The 23,706-nt window shown below is 39.9% G+C and overlaps 1 protein-coding gene across 1 annotated transcript in view; it reads left to right on the top strand.

Moving 5' to 3' along the window:
• Positions 1-1,149: 1,149 nt before the first annotated feature.
• Positions 1,150-23,706, top strand: part of IFT140 (intraflagellar transport 140) — a 186,434-nt gene continuing 163,877 nt past the window's right edge. The window contains 3 exon segments of the mRNA XM_021006622.2: positions 1,150-1,648; positions 8,108-8,285; positions 17,043-17,264. Coding sequence (XP_020862281.1) covers positions 8,139-8,285; positions 17,043-17,264 — 369 coding nt within the window. The 5' untranslated portion in view covers positions 1,150-1,648; positions 8,108-8,138.

Raw genomic sequence — 23,706 nt, forward strand, 5'->3', positions numbered from 1 at the left:
TGGAGGTATCATTTCAGTTTCATTCAAGTATGTTAATAAATCACTCCCTCTGATACTAGAGGACTGAGCCAACTAAGTAACCTCAGAGGTCAGGAAGTGGTGAAGTCATGGTCCTGCACACTAGCCTTTGAGTCAGTTTGAAATATGACTTTGCTACTTTTTACCTGCATGACTTCCAATCCTATTTGCTCTGTTTCCTCTCTCAGGTCCCTCCCAGTTCTAAATCTAGAATTCTATGAGGAGCGCATCCCTAACCCATCCTGGTTTTTTTTTTGGGGGGGGCCTATACTTCTGATTTGATGGGAGAGGGAAACTGCAAAAGAAAATTCCATCTGCCAAGGCAGATCAGCAATAGTTCATTAACTTATAGTCTGAAAGAACCGCCTACAGCACTGAGAAGATAAATGACTCGCAGAGGGTCACACAGCGACTGGATTTGAACCCAAGTGTTCCAGACTCAGGAACCGCCACTCTGCCTAATAAGCCCGCTGCTTCTTACCTATGAGGCCGACCTGTGAATTATGGATCAGGTGAGGGGATTGCCCAGTGCTGTAATTAGACCACAGGCCGATAGGTGGCGCAATGGATGGAGCACTGGGCCTGGAGTCAGGAAGAAAAGAATTCGAATCCAACCTCGGATACTATGAGGCTATTCATAGGCCTCAACTGTAAAAATCAGGCTATTAATAGCACCTACTTCCCAGAGTTGTTGTGAGGATTAAGTGAGATGATATTTTAAAACTCTTGGAACGGTAACACATAATAGGCTTCTAATAAATGCTCCTTCCCTCCTTCCTTTCTTTTTCTTCATTTATTTTCCTTCTTTGCTTCCTTCTTTCTCCTCCCTCCCTTCTTTCCTTCTGCTCCCTTCCTTCTTTCCTTAGGCTGTAACTATCCTGCCCTTTCATCCTCCTCCTTCCTGCACCCCTCCAGCCCCAGCCTGCCCTTCCACCTCTAAATGCAACGAATTATCCTACCTGAGGCATCCCCTGCCACTTCCAATACTATGACCCGCCCCTCCCATCACCTCGCCGCGGCTGGGCGAAGGAAGCCGATCGGTTTCGGTACTTCCCGGCATTTTCCGTCGAGGCTTCGTGTTCCTTCGCGTCCACATCCTCTCCCTTCGGCTGTTTCCGCTCTCCGCCCCCAGCCGTTGTCAGGGGTAACGGCCAGCATCGCCTTTCAGTTGAGGGCGGCCAGACACACCGGAGGGGAGCCCGAGCCGAGCGCACCCCACCTCAATTCCTCTGTACCCCGCCCAGTCCCAGGCGCTGCCCCTGGCGCGCTCCTCACCAGCCGGGCAGGGGGTCCGGGGCGGGATTGCGCCCCCGCCCTGGGGAGGGGGCTGCAGAGGCCGGAAGCTGAGGAGCGGGGCCAGGCTGCAGCCGGAGCCGGAGCCGTAGGTCCTGGGAGCCCGCGCCGCCCGCCTCCTTTTGCCTTCCCCTCCCCTCCCAGCGGCCTCTAGGGGCTCCGCGGGCCCCGGGGCCCCCATCGCCTCTCCCAGCCCTCCCGGAGCGGCCGCCCGCTGCCCTAGCCTGGCGCGGACCCTCGGCGGGCCCTGGCGCGGCCTTGAAGCTCTCCCCGGCGGTCCTCTGCTCCGGCCTCCGCGGGATTGATTGATGCCCGAAGCGCCGCTGCGCTCCCGCAGGTAGCCAGGCAGCCCCTTGGGGAGCAGCGTTTTGCTCCTTCCCCTCCGCCCCCCACTCCCACTTTCATAACTTTCCTATTTTGTCTTCCAAATGTTAATCAACTTCCATGGAACCGCAGGTTGTCAGAGACCCTGCAGGCTGGCACCTAGGACTCGGGGGATGCACACTCCTGCGGTAACGATAACTACACTACTACTCACCCTGATGTAGGCTTCCTCCCGGCACCGCTGTTTATTGGTCCCATTTTGCAGATGAAGAAACAAGCTGCACCTCTTACAAGTGAGGCATCTTTCCCAGGGCTGGGTAGGGTACAGTGGATAGAGCACTGGGCCTTCGAATAAGGAAGACCTGAGTTTATATGTGACCTCGAACACTTATTATCGGTGTGACCCTGGGCAAGTCACTTAACCTTTGTCTTCCTCAATTTCCTCACCGGTAAAATGGGGATAACAATATCTCCTAACTTCCAGAGTTGTTGTGAGGATCAAATGGGATATTTGTAGAGGGTTTGGCTCAGTACCAGGCACATAGTAGGAGCTATATAAATGCTAGCCATTATCATCATCATTATTAAAGTGCTATTAAATGGTAGCCATTATTATTGTTGTGGTACATACACCTACAACCAGGAAGACAGTAAATCCTGCCTCCTAAATTTACAAGCTGAGTGACCACCTCAATGTTTTCCATTCCCCTATGAGCCTTAAAAGGTGGATGAAAATAAATGCTTGTAATGCCTACCTCATTGGGTGGTTTTGGATCTCAAATAATGTATGTAAAGTGGTTTGCAAACTAAGTATTATTGTATGAAGGTCAGTTGTTGTTGTTATTACTATTGTTAAGCTCCAGGCACAGACAGGCACTCTCAAAATTTACCTTAGCTCGCAAGTGATATCATTGAATGGGGAAGCTGGACTGGGATTTGAGAAATCAGCTAAGTTCATTTTTTAACAATTGGGGAAAACTGAAGCTCAGAGAGATTTTTATCTGCCCAAGGTTTTCTGGTGGTTTTTCCACTAGGGCTTATGCAGTTTCAACTACTAGGGACTATAAAGACCACTAGTCTCATCCCTACCCCCGACCCCTTTCCATAGCAGTTAAACTAAGGCCCAGAGAAGGGGCAAAGATAGACAGCATATAATTAATTTTATTCTAAAGATAATTCTTCACTAAAGCACTTCACTGATGCTGTATCTTGGTATGGAAGTAACCCCTACTTCTTAATAGCTGTGCCACAAAATGTTAACCTCTGGCAGGTCCCTACCAGTCTGGAAGGGCTTCCAGTAGGGTCCAGTGATGGACAAGTTCAGAGAAACTCATCATAGATTTAACAAAACAAAATAAAAAAAACCCTTGTAACTTCTGCATATTGGCATTTTTCAGTTAATCTGTGGTTCTATTTGGTGTGGACTCCGGAAGAAAAAATTTTACATTCAGTTCACCTCAGCCTTTAATGTTATGTACCAGGCAAAGAGTTGACGGAAAAAACCATTTTACATATAAGTATCATTTTTCAAGGCCCACTTGAATGTATGGTATGAAGGTACCCTAGGTTCCCAAAGACAATGGCACCAAAACATACTCACCAGCAAACACTATTAAAGTAGAAGGTTGAGTATCGGTCCAACAGACAAATGGCAATATGTGTGTTATCTGGAAGGACCAGCTAAGATAGGTTCAGAGAGGGACCCTACCAGAATTCTGGCCACTAGGCAATTAATTTTTTGGCCATAGCAGGGAATAGACAGGACTAAGCAGTTACATTGTACCCACTATATGCCAGGTTCTGGGCTGAATGCTTTTTACAAATAATATCTCATTGATTTCTCACAACAACCCTGAGAAGTGGATGCTATTATTATCTCCATTTTGCAGTTGAAAAATTGAGGTTAATAGTAATAGTTAATATTTATGTAGTACTTACTATGTGCCAAGCACTTTACAATCTCATTTGATCCTCATAACAAACCTGGGAAATAGGTAGTATTATTATGCCTATTTTACAGTTGAAAAAACTGAGGCAGGCAGGTTAAGTGACTTGCCCAGGGTCACACAGCTAGTAAGTGTCTAAGGATGTCTTCCTGACTCCAGATCCAATGCTCTAATCCACTTCACCACCAGCTGGCCTCTTAGCACTTGGCTAAGGTATGGATACATTGTTGTATGTATTCATGAAGAGAATTCTTATACCAATGAAATAACGGGTCTTTTAAAAAATTTAAATGATAAAACAAAACATTATAACTAAAATTATACAATCCTACTTCACTGAATCCAGTTTTAACAAATTACTAGTAAACTACAGTTTCCCAATGTGATCAAACTTTCTTGAATTGTGATTGCCTAAAGAGTGGCAAGCCTAGACATAATAGGCCACTGCCCACATGGTATGATTTCAGGACTTGGGAGAACTTCCCTATCTTCCAAAATACTTACCCATCCAATCTCTTAGTGCTTAAAAATCCACCATTAAAGATTCATTCCATAGTATCTATCACAGATAATGACCAGGAAGGCAATACCTCAAGCATCATATGGTATTTATACCCTGACAGAAATGAGTTTATCTTACCTTTTTTGAAAACTGGTTTTAACAAGGTAGAATAGAAATGCCTGAAAATACTGGGTACTCAAAAAGAGTGTGGAAGGACTGATAAAGAAAAGGGAGTCACATGAATGTTTCTGTTTTGTGTATTTTTTCTTGATTTCTCAAAGCTGAAAATAAGTGAACTAGTTACTGAACCAAGTTAATTTTTAAGTTCATCTGAATAACTCTTACTTTCTAATATGTTGCCAAAGTCTTTATTTTGGTAACTTACAAACTTTAAACATCCTAGGTGTCCTTTATTATTTTCTCTTCATGTATTTATCTACTTAGTATGAGAAGGTCATGTTTGCGTGTAACATTTTTTTTTTCCAAAGGAAACTCATAAAATAATTCAGTGGTCAAGTCTCAAAAATCAAAGTAAATTGGAGATATGGCATTCAGGACTAAGGCTTGGGGAAGGGAATAAGCATTAATATAGCACCTGCTGTATGCCAGACACTTTGCTAAGCGCTTGCTATCTCACTTGATCCTCACAAGAAGTCCTAGGAGGTAGGTGCTATTATTATCCCCATTTTACAGTTGAGGAAACTGAGACAAACAGAGGTAAATTGATTTACCTAGGGTCATACAACTAGTAAGTGTCTGAGGACATATTTGACCTCAGGCCTTCCTGACTCCTGGCCCAACAACACTCTATCCACTTACACTCTTAGATGCTAGGGATCAATAGAAAGTCAAAAACAATAATCTCTCTGTTCTCAGAGCTCATATTCTAATGGGGGAGATAACCTGCAAATAACTATGTATGTGTATGGAATATATAAATTATCTATGAAATTTAGAGCAGTATAGATTTTGATTTGGGTAAGACACAGTCCTGACCTCCTCATGCTCTTCTCCCCCTAATTCACATAATTCAAAATTAACAGGTAGTTGCTCAGTCATGTAGCTTTAACTGTCTCTATGGCTCTTGTGACTCTTCCACACCTGCCATGGTGAAAGTGGAGTATTGGCTGTTAATCTAGTACAGGGACCTCCCTGATATTTCTGTCTCAAGAGCTAACCATTCAAGAACTAATGTTCTCTTTTTCCAACTTGAGCCCTGGAACCAACTTCCCTTCTCTTCAGCACCCTTTGGAATTAGCTTCCCTATGCCCAACTGGTTTCCCAGCCAACTCCTGTGACCTAATTTAAGGGATGTATGAAAGGCATGCAGTGGGATTAATTACTGTATAGAGTAAATGGTTCATGAATGCACCACTGTTTGGAGACCTGCTCTACCATTTCCCTTAAGGTGACTGAGAGTTGATTGTAACTAAAATTTGTAGCCTCAGGCAAAAAAAGATTACTTGCCCAATAGTTCTTCACAGAAGGTCAAGGGTGTACTTTCTTAGCTGTTTTTCTTCCAGGTCAGTTTCCCCACTAATTAGTAATACTATAGCTAGAGCTACAGGTTGTGGCAAAAAGTTGGTTTTCTTTGGTCACCTGTCAATTTCCAGGGACCGAAAAAAGTTTGTTGGTTTTTATCTGACCAGATAACAGTAATCCTTATGTGACAGTAGAGTTCTGGACAAGTCACTTGATCTCTCTTAGCCTCAGTTTTCTTGTCTGCAAAGGTAGGGTATGGATAAGACTACCTCTGAGTTCCCTTTGGAGTTATAAAGCTATGATTCCATGGTTTGTTTGAGCCACTTTTTTTTACCGTTGGACACAGTTGAAAACATATACTAATGTAAATTTTACAAAGGTGTGTGGAACCCATAGAGATTCTACTTAATAGTATTTTATTTTTTCCAATTATATGTAAAGATAGTTTTCAACATTTTGAGTTCCAAATTTTTTTCTCTCTCCCTCCCTTCCCTCCTTCCTTCCCCCTCACCAAGATGGCAAACAATGTGATATAGGCTATACATGTACAGTCAACATACAGTTTCTAACAGTGCACAAAAAATTTTATTTCGAATCAAAAGATTCACAAGAAATTAATAGTTGAAATAATGCCTACCATAATTTTTTTGATCAAATGAACAAATTTGATCAAAATGAACAACAAGAAATGATTCCACAATTATACCACATATGTTGACTAGTAACTCAAGATACAAGATTAGTAAATAAAGTGAATCTCAATGTATATGAATCGAATCAAATAAATAGTTCTCATAAAGAATGAAAGTTTTAAGTGATAATTTTAATAATCTAGAATTTGATTGATTTTTTTGGGGGGGGCTAGGCAGTGGGATTAAGTGACTTGCCCAAGGTCACACAGCTAGTAAGTGGCCGAATTTGAACTCAGGTCCTCCTGACTCCAAGGCTGGTGCTCTATCCACTGCACCACCTAGCTGCCCCAATAATATAGAATTTGAAACAGTGGCTATAGCAGGTCAAGGACACATTAAAAATTTTTATTTAAACCTTGGGCTTGCATTAATTTTACACTTGCATACATTTTATTTAACTGCTTGTATTTTTTAGATTCACATATGCTGTAAAAATCAACAACAATAATTAGTGCTAAACTTGATTTGTTAAATACTGAAGATCCAGCAACACTATATCTTATGAATTCCTTATGGCTTCAATCTTATCTATGCCCCTTTTTTGCATGTGTTATTTCACTAACCACCTTTGCCTGCAAAGTGCCCTGTTCAGTACCAGAAAATATATATTTTTTTGGCTACTCTTTAAATCATCACAGAAATCACTGATTAAATCACCATGTGAGGAAATTTTGTATTTTTCAAGTTTATATGTTATGTATATTTACGATTTCCTTCTAGTGATTTTAATTTGATCTCCATAGCCAGTTTTAGATTTGAAATTCCATTTTTTTCTTCTTTTGCAGTTGCTAATGTTCCAGAAAATAGCTCAGTTACTTCCTCCCTCTCCCCGCCCCCCCCAGTAGTGCTTTCTATGGTCTCCATAGCTTAAAAAAGATTTTCTCCACCAGGAACCTCCCGCCAGCTCCCTGTGAGAGGTAGAGGAATAACTAAGGTACAGACAATTGTGATCTGCTCAACCAAACTTCTCCAATTCCATCAAAGCCAAATATTCTCCCTTTGTTCACCTTCCGAAAGGACTCAATTTAAAAGATTCTGCCCAAATTCAACATTCAGAATCTTAATCAACTACATCAGAAATAAGTTAGTTCTTGACAATTTGGAAACATTGAGCTGTGACTAAATGTCTGTAACATTTCAGAGCAAAATTTTAAGAGATAATCAAATGAACATAGGTGATTTAAGAGGATAAAAGACTTTAAACCCCACCCCATCCTGTTTTCTTCCTTCCTTGGTCCAGTGTTTTCTAGGTGGAGAAAAAACCTCTGATGCCTATTCAAACTCCACAATAAATTTGTGACCTTGGTGTAATTGCCTTACTTCTCTGGATGTTAATTTCCTCATCTGTAAAATCCATGGTTTGAGCTAGCTCTGCCATTCAGTGATTTTATTTTTCTGAGTTTAACTTCCCTCTGAATAAAAAGAAATTGACCAGATTTCCTAGATCATTCTGTTTTGTAAAGGTTATGCCTTCTTTCTACTTTGTGGTCCTGAGAATAGAAGATGTAGGAAATAATCTTAGGTTGCCTTGAAAGAAACAAAGACATCTAGTTTGGGTTCAGATTCACATCTGTGCAGCTGCTTGATTTTGTAAATATTCATAAATGAAAGCTACATAAGTGCAAATTTTCCTTGTTGCATATTTAACCAAAATTAGCAAGGATTATTTATTATCTGTGTCACCTCTGTTTATTTGTAGTAAAGACACTACTGATGTGATGATTTGAGTTTCTGAATGCTTTTACTAAAGTATGTTAGCAATATTTCCTTTTTATAAAAGACATTTCTAATTCTGTACACAATCTGTGTTGTTTGTTTTTAATGATATGCTTGAATTTTTTCCTCTGCAGGTGTAGGTACTGACTAGGTTGATAATTTACCATGGCACTCTACTTTGATCACCGGATAGAGGCCCCTGACTCAGTTGGGTCTCCTTCCCATATGACATGGCATCCTCTTCATCCATTGTTGGCAGTTGCTTCTGTCAGCACGACTTCTGGAGGAAGTGTAGATGTATACCTAGAACAGGTGACTTAAATTTCCATTTTTACCCAAGCATCTTTTTCATTCAACAGATATTCATTCAACAAATATTTATGAAGCTCGGAATACAAAGAAGTTAAGACATTGATTTTGTTATTAAGAAATTTAAAACATATCAGGGAAAAAAAAGTTAAACTATTTGAATCTATTAGAGATAAATTAAATGCTAAACTGTATCTATAATATAATAGGATAATTCTTCAGTTATCCAGCACTATTTGGGGATGTTTCAACACTTTCTGATGGCAAACTTTTAAATACACACATATGTGAATATATATGTGTGTGTGTATATATATATATATATATATATGTATATATATATATATAGTATGTGTGTATGTGTGTGTGTGTGTGTGTGTGTGTGTGTGTGTGTATAACAGTGTTCCTGTCTTGCTAAACATAAGATACTAACTACTTTTTTGATGAGCCAGGGGAGTCAGTTAATGGATTGTCCTATCAGTTAGATAGAATGCCATTGGGCTGAATTTTTACTAATTGCAGGATGTATTCTAAGACTTGCATTCTTGAATAAATCCCTGATATTAATATGCAGTTTTACTTTTTTTCATCTTTCTCATAAAACTGGAGGGTAGCATGTATAACAACATGACCTCCAGGTCTGTAAAACTGGGACTAACTTTTTGTAAAATTAATCAGTCTTCCTTAAAGTTTTTTCTTCCCACAATAAAATTATTCTTTCTTCTCTTTATTAGTGTTCTTTGACTCTTTCAGTACAGGAGTGACAGGGTCACAACAGAGCCTTGGAAAGATTCTTTCGGCTGCTGTATGGTAGAGGGGAAAAACTGGAATTAGAGATGAATTGGTAGGCTATTATGATAATGTCTTTGAAGGTGATTGAGGGCCTGAACTAAGGTGGTAGGCACATGAGTGGACCTGAAAGGATAAATGTGAGAAATTTGGGAGAGGTGGAATTGATTGGACTTCACAACTGACTCAAAATGGTATTGCTGGGGATGGAGTGTGAACCCCTAAAAGTAAAAGGCCATGTCTTTGGGATCTGGACCCCCAAAAAGGAAAATCCCTGGACTTTCCCCAAATCCCTGGCGTTTGCCTGAGGCTGTAATACCAGCCTTTCTTTGTGGCTAGGCCCAAACTCCCTGTTCCCTTGTGTTACTTCCCCATTGCCCCTGGCCACTTCCCACCCTTAATCCTATCTAGACTCCATTCTCTCTTGGTCATATGGTCCAGGTCCCTGGCTTTCTGTTTACCCCAGTTTACTGGCCACTCCCATCCAGAGCCTCCTTAGACTCCTCCTCTCACCCCAAATCCAGTCCTGGATTCCTGCCAGTCTTTCTCTATATAAAGTCTGTCTTGTCTCCATTAAGGTGCTCAGGTTCCTTAAGAAACTATCCAATGTTCAGATTCCTTAAGAGTCTGGCCAGTATGGAGGATCTCCAATAAAACTTGTCCTTGGCTGAAAGAAGGCTTGGGTTGAATTCATTCAGACGGGACCTTGTGTTGTGAATTTGGGGTCCCAGCACCACTAAACTTCAACAGTATGATGGAGAAGAAAGTGTTTACTTAGATATTTTATATTTACTTATCTGTATTCATAAGACAATGTCTCCTTCCATGGGAGGCTCCTTGAGAGCAGGGATGGTTTTGATTTTATCTTTGCATTTCAAGTGCCCAGCAAATAGGACCTGATACGTAGTTGATACTTAGCAAATACGTATTTAATTGAGTTTCTGTTCAAGTTTTAAGAGTGACTCTTAAGATTATAAACGTGAGGGACAGGGAAGACAGTGGTTCAATAAAAACATAGAAGTTTGGAGAAGGGATAAGTTGAGGTGGGAATAATGAGTTCTACTTTAGACAAGTAGAGTTTAAGATGCTTATGAGTCATCCTGGAGATGTCTGACAGGCACTTGGTGATGTGAGTATAAAGTTCTAGAGAAATATTAGATAGGGCTGGCTATGTGGATTTGGGAGTCACTTGCATAGAATGATAATCGAACCTTTGAGAACAAAGCTGATCATTAAGAAAGATTGGGTGGAGAGAAAAGGGCCTAGGACGGAGCTCTAAGGGACACTACTTGTATCTGAGAGTAGAAAAGTTAATGATGACCTGAGGCTACGGCAGAGGTTTTTAAAGGATGAAGTAGACCTGATTGTCTTTGTAGGCTGTGGGAAAGTAGTGGCTGTGATAAAAGAAATAGAGGAGATGATTGATAAGTTACTGGAGGAAAATGGTTGGTGATGGGATTGAGGGCATAAGTAGAGGAGTTTTCCCTGGCAAGGAGAAAGGCTACCTCTTTCTCAGAGACCACAGTAAAAGGGGGGGAAATGAAAATGGGTGAAGTTGTAGAGAGGTTTTGAGTTGTGAAAATGAAGGACTGCTTGCTGGATAAACTCTTGAGAGCAATGGAGGCCTTGGAGGTTGGAGGAAGATAAGGTTTAGAACATCCACTGAGGGGAGTAGGGAAGAAAATAAGCCAATCAGTTAAAGGCCTTTCTTGCAATAGTAAGAGCCTTTTTCAAACAGGTTAAAATGAATCTGTAGTGGGACCAGTGAGCAGGAGTCTACATGCTGAGGATGATCCAGACTTGAGCACTAGATGTCTGTGAATGGCAAAGGAGTCTGGGATGTAGGGCAAGGTGTGGGAGAATTTACTTCCACTCCAGCCTTCACCCAGAATAAGCTGATTGCCTGAAATCTCATCACCATGCAGATTGACATGCAAATTGTTGGCTTTTCCCACTTAACAATTTGAGCAGTCTTTCCTCTTCCCCTCCCAGATCCAGATCCTTTTTTAGAGAGGGCTCAGAATTTTACCAGTGACTCCTATACTTTCCATCCATACCTCTGCTTGGTTTCCTACCTCCCACCCCACCCTTTTTAGTTTTCTTTTATGTATTGTCCCTCCCAGAGGGATGAAGACAATTTTTCTTTTCTTATTTATATCCCCAGCACTTAGCACAATTCCTGATACTTGGTTGGTAGTTAACAAATGTTTATTGAATTAGAATACCATAGATTCCATACCCTGAAGTCTGGAAAATGAGGCCTGAGCAGAATAGTGTGACATCTCTGATTTGGGAGGGACCTTTAAATTCTCCCTATAGTCATCCAGCTTTGAAGACCTGAGGAGGACCCTAACAGCTGGAGAGGCAACCAACCTGTTCTGCTTTTGGACAGCTCCAAGTTAGTAGTTGGTTCTTTAAACTGAATTTAAATTTGTCTTTCTGCCACTTTCCCCCATTGCTTATAGTCCTGCTCTTTAGGACTAAACCGAACCAACCTTCTGATGTAGGTACAAAGGGTGCCCTAAATTGGCCTCTCCCTATATTTGAGGTCCATCCCTAAGCTGAGGAAGAGGCCTGGGCCCGATTTGTTACACAATTGGCACTCATCGCTTAATAAATTGATATGCCCCAAAGTTCAAACTTTTGTTTCCTCAGTCATGCCATCTTTCACTCACTACAATACCATGGTCTGAGAAAGTGGAGCAGCTGGAAGTGTGTCTAGAGGAAGACAACCAAGCCAGGGAAGGACTTTGACTCCATGTCACTTGGGGATTGGTTGAAGAAGCTGGGAATCTTTAGCCTGGAGAAGAGAAGATGAGGGGAAGGCCGCAAGAGCTGGGTTAGAGGGTCCAAAAGGCTTTCATATGGAGGTCTTGCTTTGTTTGGCCCCAAAGGGCAGAACCAGCAGCATTGGGTGGAAGTTATGAAAGGACCTATTGAGGCTTGATGTCAGGAACAACTTTCTAATGATAAGAGGTGGCGTGGAACGGGCTGCATTAAGAGGCAGTAGGCACCCCCTTTCCTGGCAGTCTTAAGGCAGAGGCTGGATGATCCTGTGTTGGCCCCCATGTTGCCGTGGGGATTTCTTCCAGAGAAAAGTTGGAATAGATGTCCCGGTGGTCTCTTCCAATGCTCAAGCTCCTAGGGCACCCTTTGTACCCACATCACGTCCATATGACAGTGCTGCAGAAACTTAGGGCAGCGCTTACATTTTCCTTTTTCTAGGTGAAGCCATCTTCAGTTCCTTCAATTGTCATCCCTATGGCATCTTCTCAAGGCTATTCACCATCCAGATTGCATTCCTCTGATTGTTCTTCAGCTGATCAATGTCTGTTCTAAAATGTGCTACCCAGAATTGAATAGTTAATAATCCAGATGTGGTCTGACCTGGACAGAGTGTTGTGGAACTATATCGCCTCTGACCCAGAATACCAAGTCTCTCTTAATGTAGCCTAAAATCACATACATTTTTTTGGGTGCTATGAGCTTGCAGCGTACTAAATCTCCCAGATCTTTTTCAGATAAACTGCTCTTTAGCCCTGCCTCTTCTCTTGTAGTTGCAAAGATCATCTTTTGAACCCAGTGAATCCGTATTCAATCTCATCTTGAAAATATTTGACCTGTGTAGCCTGTCAAGATATTTTTGTATCCTAACATGTTACATAATATGTTATCTATCCCTCCTAGCTTTGTGTCATTTTCTTGAATTGTTTTACCTTTTTTCTATCATACCTGGATAAGTATGTTACCTACACCTTTATAAACCAAATCATTGATAAAAATGTTAAATGCATCTGACCGAGCACAGATCTTTGCGGCACTCTAGGGACAGAGAAACTATTAATAACTATTGTTTGGCCATGTAACTGATGGGGTTGGGATCTGGACCCCAGAAAGGAAAAACCCTGGACTTTGCCACTTGGCCAAATCTCTGGATTTCCCCTGAGGCTATAATCCCATCAACTGGCCTTTCATTGTGGCTATGCCTAATCTCAATTCTCTTTTACCCTTAACCTAACCTAGCCTAGCCCTCCATTGTTTTACCTCCCTATGGCCCCAGGCCACTTCCCACCCTTAATCCTAGCTAGGTTCCATTCTTCCTTGGCCACCATGGTACAGGTCCCTAGCATTCTGTTACCTCACAATCCCAGCAGACTACTTGGCCACTCCGAGATCTCTCCCACAGACTTTCTGTGTATAAGGTCCATCTTGTCTCCATTAAGGTGCTCAGATTCTTATACTCTAGCTAATAGCTCACAGGTGCTCAGATTCCTTAAGAGTGTGGCTAATATGTCTGATCTTTAATAAACCTTGTCTTTGGCTGAAAGAAGGCTTGGGTTGGATTCTTTCAGACAGGACCTGCGTGTCATGATCTTGGGGTCCCAGCACCCCTAAGCTTCTAGACCTCATCATAACCATTTCAAAATCCATCTCAGTGGTCTGTTGTTTTTCATATATCTGATCAATTTTTCCACAATATTATCATGAGAAACTTTTTAGATACTTTGCTGAAACCTAGTTAAACTACAATTTCTACAAACTATAGTTTAAACTACATAAACTATAGTTATAACATTCCCTTGATCTACCAACCCAGTTATTTTTTCTATAAGGGAAATGAGATTCGTCTAAGCATCATCTGCTTTTGATGAAGCTGTCTAGACCTTTCTGTTCACTGCTTCTTTTTCTAGATGTTCACTAACAATTGCTTTAATGATATGAGCTAGAATTCTGCCAAGAAAGTCAAGCTAGCTGGCCTATAGTTTACAATTATCATTTTCTTGAAAAAAAATTGAGATGTTTGCCCTTTTCCTTGCCTGTGGTCCCTATGCCATTCTCTATCACGTCTTAAAGAAACCTTATAGTTTCTTTAGTAATAAAACATCTCCTGGTTCTTTCGTTACTCAGAGGTGTATTTTATCTGGGCCTTGAACTCATTGAAGGCAACTAGATGGTGTCTTACTATCTGTCTACTTATTTTTCATTTCAACCCCATTAGCCACTTTTGTTCTGTCCTTTGCCATCCAGTAATGTTCTTAGCAGAGAAGACAACGTGAAGCAGGAACTAATAGTCCTTTATTATCAGTCCATCTATCCTGAGTAACAGTACTGTCTCTTCCTTGATCCTTTTCTTTTCTCCAATACGGACTTAAAATTAAACAACTCTAAACAACTTTTTATTGTCTTTTGTTGTGTTGTTCCGTCATGTCCACCTCTTTGTGGTTTTTCTTGGCAAAGATTCTATAGTTGTTTGCCATTTTCTTCTCCAGCTCATTTTACAGATAACGAAACTGAGGCAAAGAGGGTTATGTGACTAGCCCAGGTTCACACCGCTACTTAGTGTCTGAAGCTGAATTTGAACTCATCTTCTTGACTCCAGACCCAGTGCTCTATCCGCTGCACCAATTAACTTCCCCTTTTATTGTCTTTAGCATTATTGTTCCTGACATTATTCAAATTTTTTTTTTATCGATTTATTTTGATTTATCAACAACCACTTCCATATGCTTTTGAGTTAAAAATTTTTCTCCCCCTTCCTCCCCACCACTCTCCCCAGGAAGGTGCACAATCTGATATGGGCTGTACATATACATTCCTATTAAACATATTCTCACATTAGTGATGTTGTAAGGAAGAATTCGAACCAATAGGAGGAACCACCAGAAAGAGGAAACAAAACTCAACAAAAGAAAAAAAATAGCAAATAGTATGCTTCAATCTGCATTCAAACTTTATAGTTTTTTCTCTGGATGTGGATAGCATTATTCTATCACAAGGCCTTTGGAGATGTCTTAGATCCTTGTATTTCTGGGAAGGGTTAAGTTCAATATTAGTCATCACACAACATGGCTGTCATTGTGTACAGAGTCCTCTTGGTTCTGCTCACTTCACTCAGCATCAGACCATACAAGTCTTTCCAGGTTTTTCTGAAGTCAGCCTGTTCATCATTTCTTATAGCACAATAGTATTCCATCGCATTCATATACCACAACTTGTTCAGCCATTCCCTAGTTGATGGGCCTCCTCTCAATTTCCAATTCTTTGTCACCACAGAAAGAGCTGCTATGAATATTTTTGTACATGTGGGTCCTTTCCCCATTTGTATGATCTCTTTGGGATATAGCCCTAGAAGTGCTATTGCTGGGTCAAAGGGTATGCACATTTTTATAGCCCTTTGGGCATAGTTCCAAATTGCTCTCCAAAATGGTTGGATCATTTCACAACTCCACCAACAATGCATTAGTGTTCTAGTTTTCCCACATCTCCAACATTTATCATTTTCTTGTTTTGTCATTATTCATGTTTTTGTGTTTAATCCTCTCTTACTAGTCCTTGAATCCACCCTTAAGTGTCTTTTAAATATCCCTTTGTCTGTGACCTCTTTGTGCATCCATATGAATTTCTTTATATGATTCTTCCCTTTATCATAAAAACTGAGGAGTTGGGTTCAGGGGTGGAGATGATGGGGAGTTTGGACTAGATGTATTGATCCCTAGGGACTGTGTCTTCAAAATTTTAATTTTGAGGGCCTCCCATCCCTCTTGGGCAGGCTTCCTCTGTATCTGTAGTCTCCTACATATCTTTCCCTGAATTCTTTGAAACCTGCTGTCCTCAAATCTAGAGTACATGTCAGACTTTGCTCGGATTTCCCTTGCTTCTTTATCACAAATTCTAATAAAGAATGGTCATGAAGATTCCTTTAACTTCTCCTTCAGTAACCAGTTCTTTCTTGGTGGAAATGAAGTCCAGAATAGCACTTCCTCTTCTTGGTTCTTCTGCCTTTTTGTAGTATGAAATTATTGTTAGGTGGTGATGGGCTTGGATAATAAAGAATTAACAAGGGGCAGTTTGGTGGCGCAGTGGATAGTGCACCGGCCCTGGAGTCAGGAGGACCTGAGTTCAAATCAGGCCTCAGACACATAATACTAACTATGTGACCTGGGTAGGGCTAGTCACTTAACCCCATTGCCTGGGGTAGGGGAGGAAACAAAAACAAACAAAGAATTAAGGAGGAAAGATGGCAATAAAACATTTTCTCCATAAGTCTGGAGCACACTTCCCACAAATACATACTTCAGTGGAACTAGTGGATACTTATGGTGCATGTGTGTAAAAGAATAGATTTTAGTTGCCTGGGGCACTAAGAGGTTAAATGACCTGCCTCAGGTCACATAGCCAATATGTATCAGAATTAGAACTCGAACCTAGGTCTTCCCAGCTCTGAGCCTAGCTCTCTGTTGCACCATGCTATTCATAACTAATTTTATCAACATTTACTATATTTGCTAAATCACTGCGCTATTTGTCTAGCCGTTTTTTTTAAAATTTTTCTCAGTTTTTTAATAGTCAAGCCTTTAATCCTATGGCACTTAATGCCTATTGTTTATTTGGGCACTTAATCATATATTTTAAAAAACACTTGTGTTATTAAAGATTTGAGTTCAGCTAATGAACCTTTTCTGACCAAGGCAGTCATTCCAAACATGGCATTTGTGAAGTTTTTTTTTCCTAGATGAACTAAGATCCTTTAGATTCTGATTCTTTTCAGTAATGTTTTGGCCATGTAGCATCTCCTTTCTATAATCTATAACAGTTGTAGCTGTATTGTCTATGTTAGCATTTAAGTGTACATATCATTGTGCTGTTATTTAATTACTTCACCTATATGTCTTATGTCCCTAGTGACCTTAATAACCCTTTAGGGAAGGGACTTTTTTTTTTCCTATCTCCCACAGTACCTAACGTAGAGCTGGACATATAGGTGCTCAAAGTCTTTTTGAACTGAAATGTTACATGTTAAATTTGAATTGATATATTGAAGTCAATGAGCATTTTCATTTAACATTAATGTAATAAAATATCATTAGGCACTTTAGGCACATGTAATCTTAGATTGACATTGATTCCATTGATTTTTGTAGTATAGCAGCTGATCATTTCTTAAGCATGTGCTTTTTTTTTCCTGTGTAGGGTGAGCATGTGCCTGAAACACATATTGAGAGATCATTCCAAGCTATGTCCCTGAGCTGGCACCCAACTCGAATGATCCTGGCTATTGGCTGGGAAGCTGGAGAAGTCATAGTATTTAACAAGCAAGATAAGGAACAGCACACAGTCCCCACCACCCATGCTGCTGCTATTACAGTCCTGAACTGGAGCACAAATGGAAATTGTCTTGTGTCTGGGGATAGGGTAAGCCAAATTTTCACTTCGCATGACTTTAAAACTCCCCAAAATGCTAAGCCCTAGAAAAGAAGGTGTAGCATAATCTAATCTGTCAGAACTGGTGAAAAACAGAGGGCTAAGATGTGATCTCTGTGTTTTCTATATTCTATTAATTAAGAAGGGTTACCTCTAAGGTTTAAGTTTGATATTCATATTCAGACCTGTAATGGGTAGGTGTCCTATGTGACACTTTTGGTACAGGAGTGCATGCACAGGGCCAAATCACCTTGTGCCCTACCTTACATAAGCTCATGGAAAGACCAGCTATCATTTTATTAACCAATGAATGAATGAGTAAAGAGCAGTTATTAAGCCTTTGCAGTGTGCTATGCACTGTGCTAAACACGTGGCATACAAAGAACTTAGGAGTCAATGCAAATAAAGGTATAAAGGCCAAGACAAAGTATTTTGATTGAAGAAGTCACAAAAATGGTATGGAGAACCATAGGAGAATCGATTGATACATCCTTTCTAGAATCAATAGTAGCACTTATTTTATTATTGTTCCCAGAGCAAGTGATGGGGTAGTGGGGAGAAAATTATGCTTGTGGTAGCCAGATAGATGGCAAAGAAATGGCTGGGTTGGTTAGTCAGGTGGGATATGAAGTGTAGTCTGGTTTCTAGGACGAACTAGATATAGTAAGCTATGTGTATTTGTGCTGTCCAATTCACCAGTCAGGATAGCCAAGGTGGTTCCAAAGCTGAGTGTACTGCCCATGGCATGGTGTTAGAAGGACCAGTGAAGGAAATGCTATGGCCAGGGTGGATAGGATGAGAAATAAGAGAGTGTATAATTTTTCCACCAGGTGGCAGTGTACTCCAGCCCCCAGGCCAGTGGTCTCATCTAGGTCTCTTGACATATATGCAAAAGAATATTTCTTATTCTCTTGACTCTTTGACCCATTGATTTCAAAGAACCAGGCAACCAAAACCCTTTGTTTCCTGGATTCTGAATTTATTCTAGGGGATGAAACAGAAAATTTTGCTTTGGGATATTTAGGCTATCATGTCCATGACTGTCTCCACCCACCTCAGGAAAATTTTCTGCTCTCAGTTTTGTAATTTTGTGAGAAACCACCACATCCATAAGATTTAGGTAAACAGCAGTCATTGGCCACTTGGTTTATTCAACATATTGAAAAGGCTAGGGAAAAATTCAGCATTCCTGCATAGACTTGCCTTTCAATCATATCCTGCATCTCTACCTGTACCTGCAAATTATGGAAATGGAATAATGAATTGGTCCTGGGTCTTAGGACCCAGCTTTGGATCCTGGACTGAAGTAGAAAAAAAAAACCAAAAGAAAAAATGAGGGCCAGAGAAGAGAGAGAGAAGGCCAGCAGGTCCTTCTCAACAGCCTCTGACATTTTTGGAAGCCTCTTTGGTTCCTAGTTGTACTTGTTCTGTGACTACCACCCCTGGTTTCCATAGGTACCTGTAACAGGGAATTCTTGAACAGGCAGCTACAATGGTTTTCCCTGCCCCAATGCCTGAATGGCTGCTAGGAAGTTTCTCTCAGGCTGCAGCTACATTGGCCACTGTGACCAGGGCACAGGAGTTCCAGTGGCCAAAGTCAGTTGCCATTAGGCTGCGTGGCAGTCAACCTCTTCACCTGGAAGCAACCAGGTGTTCCCAAAGGGAAGAAGGGTTCATCTATTTAAAGCAAATGGGATTCCTCCCATTTGAGAGAGAGAAACCATTCCCATATGTCTTTGCTCTGTCAGTAGTCTGTCCTTTGATGGTATCATTGGTGATATCCTCTAATGATATCTTATTCACTATGAGTTCATGCTCTTCTGGGTCTATGAAAAGTGAGAAAGAAGCAGTGTGATATCACCAAGGGATGGGGGGTGGGAATTGGGGCTCTAGGAGGGAAGCTGCACTGCCTTCCTTCTTGTTTCCAACAACCATGGACTAGGGCACATGCCAATCCAGCACAGATAAAGGAGTCTGGCATAGGCACCAGCTGCAGAACAAGACTGGGAAGCTTTATTCTAGATTTTTCTCTACCAAGGTATAGCTATATTATGAAGACCTTGCTGATAAAGCACACTCATACAAATAGATAACAATAAAATCTATCAATACTATTACTTGTAGAGCAGCCCAATTCTTCTTTCTCCATCCTTCACCAATCATATCTGCACAGCTATCAATAGATTCACAAACTATTCATGCCCCCTTTCTCATTTCTATTACCTCCTACAATCCATTTTCTTTACTCCCGTGTCACTAGTACTCTGCTGGTGCTTCATATCACCCTGTTTAGAACTGTCAGCTTTCATACCTTACCTTGTTAAAGAGTCAGAATTGTTGAGTGTCATCATGCATTAGTTGTATAAAGAATCCTTCATAAATTAGGCAACTCAATAGAACAGTTTCTGAGACATACACATGATTCAACTTATGCATGTGTGTTGTAATTTCTTCAAGAATAGAAATGTATATACCTAATGTTTTTAAGAAAAACTCAAATTATGAAGGTGCCATTTAATGAGAGCTTCTGGAGACAACGTTATGAATGTACTGAATGTTAAAAAAAACAAAACCTTTAGTACTTTTAGGCCAAATCCTATTGGCCTCTTTAGAATTCATACTATGAAAAACCATTATGATTATATTCAGTGTGGGAAAGCTTTAAGATACAGCCAGAACCATGCACCAAGATTAAGTCAACTATACCATTGAGCCCAACTCCCCATGCGTGTAACTTTCTAGGACAAAGTGCCCCTCTTCCCTATGTGTATTGTTTCTCCCAATAGAATGTAAGCTCCTTAAGTGCAGGAACTGTCTTTGCTTTTATATTTGTATTCCTTTCACTTAGCATAATGCGTGTCCATTCATTCATCCAAGTAAAAAAAAATATTTGATAATGAGTAAAAAGGAATAGTCCTGGCAAAAAAATATTTTACAACCAGGGCAGATTTTCTGTTAGGTTCTTTATTTCTTTCCAATGATTTCCGTAATTAAGGAAAATAGGTGAATTAGAAGAAGAGCCAGTTAATCAATTCATTATTCCTAATATATCTGGGTATATGGGGCAGATGTTTCCAGGTATAAATATAAAAATATAATAAATATACATATAGTTAAATATAAATTAATAAATGGCAAGTTCTTTTCTCTCAAATTTTAAGTTATTAACCAATGAGGACTTCAGGCTTCTGGAACTTTCCCCACTAACCTTTGATATGATACGTGGAAGTGGAAGTCATAGGATCATAGATGTAGAACTAGAAGGTACCTTAGGAAAAAAATAAAAATAAAAGAAGGTATCTTAGAGGTTATTCTACCTCACCCACTTTTAACATAAGGAAACTGAGGGCTAGAGAGGGAAAGTGACTTGGCTAGAGTCATGCAGGGAGGTATGGTCTGAAGCGATTGTCTGACTCTGAACCCAGCACTGTCTGTACTAACCCTGTGTCTTTGCTGTCCTGTGTACCATAACTTTACTGAAGCCACTCAATGTGACTAACCCCCTCAATGTACCCCTAGGTAAATAGGGGTCTTCAGAGTTTTAATTTTGCTCTATTTAATTTGGGGATCACAGTGATACAGGACTATTATTTTAAAATAAATTTTTGTTTATATCTCTTGTTTCTTACATTACTTATGTAGTCTGTGTGAATTCTGGGGGGGATCCTTATCTCACTTTTCATTCACACCAGCAAGTCAGATTCCCAGAGGCAGCTACATTACTCCTCAGGGATGTAGGAGTACACCTGAGGAATTGGGATATCTTTCTTTTGGTTTTTTATACCATCACTTCCCAATAGCCATCCCTCCAAAGACCCTCCTTTGTAACAAAGAGAACATAGTTAAGCCAAATAAATTGTAGCAGCAATTGGCAATGTATATAACATTCTGTATCTGTAATTCATCATCCTTTTACTCAGGAAGGACAAAAAAAATGTATATTTCATCATCCTTAATCTAGAATCAAGTTTAATGGATATTAAAGTATTCACTGCAATGAGAAGGCCCAAAAAAAATTTAGAAACCACTTCAGCCAGAAAATACATGATTTCTTTGTCAAGCAAAGATACGTGATAGCCAAAGACAACCTATTTATGATTTAACCCATTTGTGAAACATTATTAAGGAAAATAGTGGAAGGTTACAAATGACTTCTCAAAGTTATGCCTGTGTCAGTATCTCAGAGATCTCTACTCCTAGGATGGACAGAGGAGAATCCCAAGTGCATTACCTTCATGAAGAGTTCCCAGGGTCTAACCTAGCTATTGAAGAAAATCTGAGTCAAAAAAGAGGGATAAATTTGAAGAATGGTACTGGGAAAGGTAAAGAATTGGAGTATGGCCTCTGGAAGTCTCTTTGCAGCAATATCACTTTTACAGAGTAGGTGCTGGTTGATTGATTGCTTGGTCACCAACATACATCAAGAGCAATAGACCTTGGGGCAGCTAGGTGGCGCAGTGGATTGAGCACTGGCCCTGGATTCAGAAGGACCTGAGTTCAAATACAGCCTCAGACACATAACATTTACTAGCTGTGTGACCCTGGGCAAGTCGCTTAACCCCATTGCCTGGCCCAAAAAAAAAAAAAAGAGTAATAGACCTCGTGGTCTGAGAGGACAGGAGATAGATAGCAAATGCTAGGGGAGGGCACAACAGCACTGGGAATTCAAAATAGAAAGGATTAGCAGAACAAACATGGCTTTAATAAGAATACCATGTAAAACTTGGTACTTATTCATAAAGACAAAACTAAGGAGAAGAAATTAATAAAAATTCAAAGAAAAGAGCTATCTCAATGGACAGATACCTCACAGCAAAGGAAATTGAGTAAAAATCCCATGTGAAACATGAAGGTAGTGCAAAAATTCTGCAAGAAACCTGCCCTGCTACAATGATGATGGAGCAACTTTAGAATGGTTCAGAAGAGAATAAAAGGATTAAATGAAAATAAGAACCAAAGATATTAAATTTCTTAAGGAAGAAATCAGCAAAACTAACCAGACTTTAGAACAAAATACACATTTCACATCAGCATGTTCTCTTAAAAAACAGAATTGAAACAAAAAACAGAGGTTAAAAGGAGAAATAATGGAGCAAAAACCTCCAATGAGATTAGAATACAGAAGAGTTCAACAAAATAAGAACATGGAACTTGAAGATAAAATGTGAAGACATAATCTAAAGTAATAGGCCTTCCAGAAAATCTGAATTTGATACTTCAAGAAATCAAATAGAAAAATTGTCCATAAAATATTAGAAGGAGATAAGAAAGTACAGGTTATCATATTCAATATTAAAAGAAAGAAATTCCATGTTAAGCTAGCCAAGTAACAACTTTGTTAAATTTCAGAACTACAGGAAAAAAAGAATAAATTTTGAAGGTAGTAAAGAAAAAAAAACCTTTCCATTCTGAAGAGTATAATGTGGGATTATTCCATACTTACAAGGAGTTAAAGGAAATGTTGGGACATGATATTCTGAAGAGCAACAGAGTTGGAAAAAACCTGTAAAGCTAAGCTAAGGCTAAAATATCAATGAAAATAGTTGCGCTTCGAAGGGAAAGATTTAAATTATTTCTTCAGAAGACTTCAGAAGTGAGCAGGGTACATACAATATTCTGAATGACCAAGCAGCATAAAGTAAGATATTTTTAGATGTTAATGAAAACCAGAGAAATTAAGTGCTTGTTTTTATTTGGCTAAAGCCAGGCAAATACTTGAATGTGGGGTGGGAGGGTCTGTTTTTTGGTTGATCATCTTTAAAATTTGCACACTGACTGAAATGTCTTGGGAAGGCAAAGGGAACATTAATGGGCTAAAGAATCTGAGGAGCAAAAGACACAATGGGAAAATTCAGAAGAATGGTTGGAAGAAGTGAGATAGCTAAGTGGTACAGTACAAGAAGATCCTGCCTCAAGATAAACAGGCAGTGGGGTATAGAAATCTAACCTGCCCTACAAGAATATAGAAGGGGAAGGGGGTAAGAGAAGGGAGGGAAGATAGAATGGAGGGCAGATTAGGGGAAGAAGTATTTAGAATACATGCCATCTTGGGGTGGGGGGAGGGACGAGACGGGGAGAAAATTTGGAACTCAAAATCTTATGGAAGTAAATGTTGAAAACTAAAAATAATTAATTAATACAGAAAAAAAAGATCCTGCCTCAGATATTTTACCTGTATGACTCTGGGCAAGTCACTTAACCTTTCTGAACCTCAGTTTCCTCATCTGTAAAATGAGGATAATAGTAGTACTAACCTTATAGAGTAGTTGTGAGTATCAAATGAGATACCATGTTATAAATTTATACATTTAAAGTACTATATAAATTCTAGCTGTTGTTATAATAATAATAATTTAAGAGGAGAAACTTAATTCCCTCATTACTAATCAATATTGTAAGTATTTAGAGTAATATAGCTGTAGAGAAGATTGAA

Source organism: Phascolarctos cinereus, unplaced genomic scaffold (assembly GCF_003287225.1).
Source record: "Phascolarctos cinereus isolate Bilbo 61053 unplaced genomic scaffold, phaCin_HiC Scaffold_4;HRSCAF=312, whole genome shotgun sequence".
Classification (NCBI taxonomy): Eukaryota; Metazoa; Chordata; class Mammalia; order Diprotodontia; family Phascolarctidae; genus Phascolarctos; species Phascolarctos cinereus.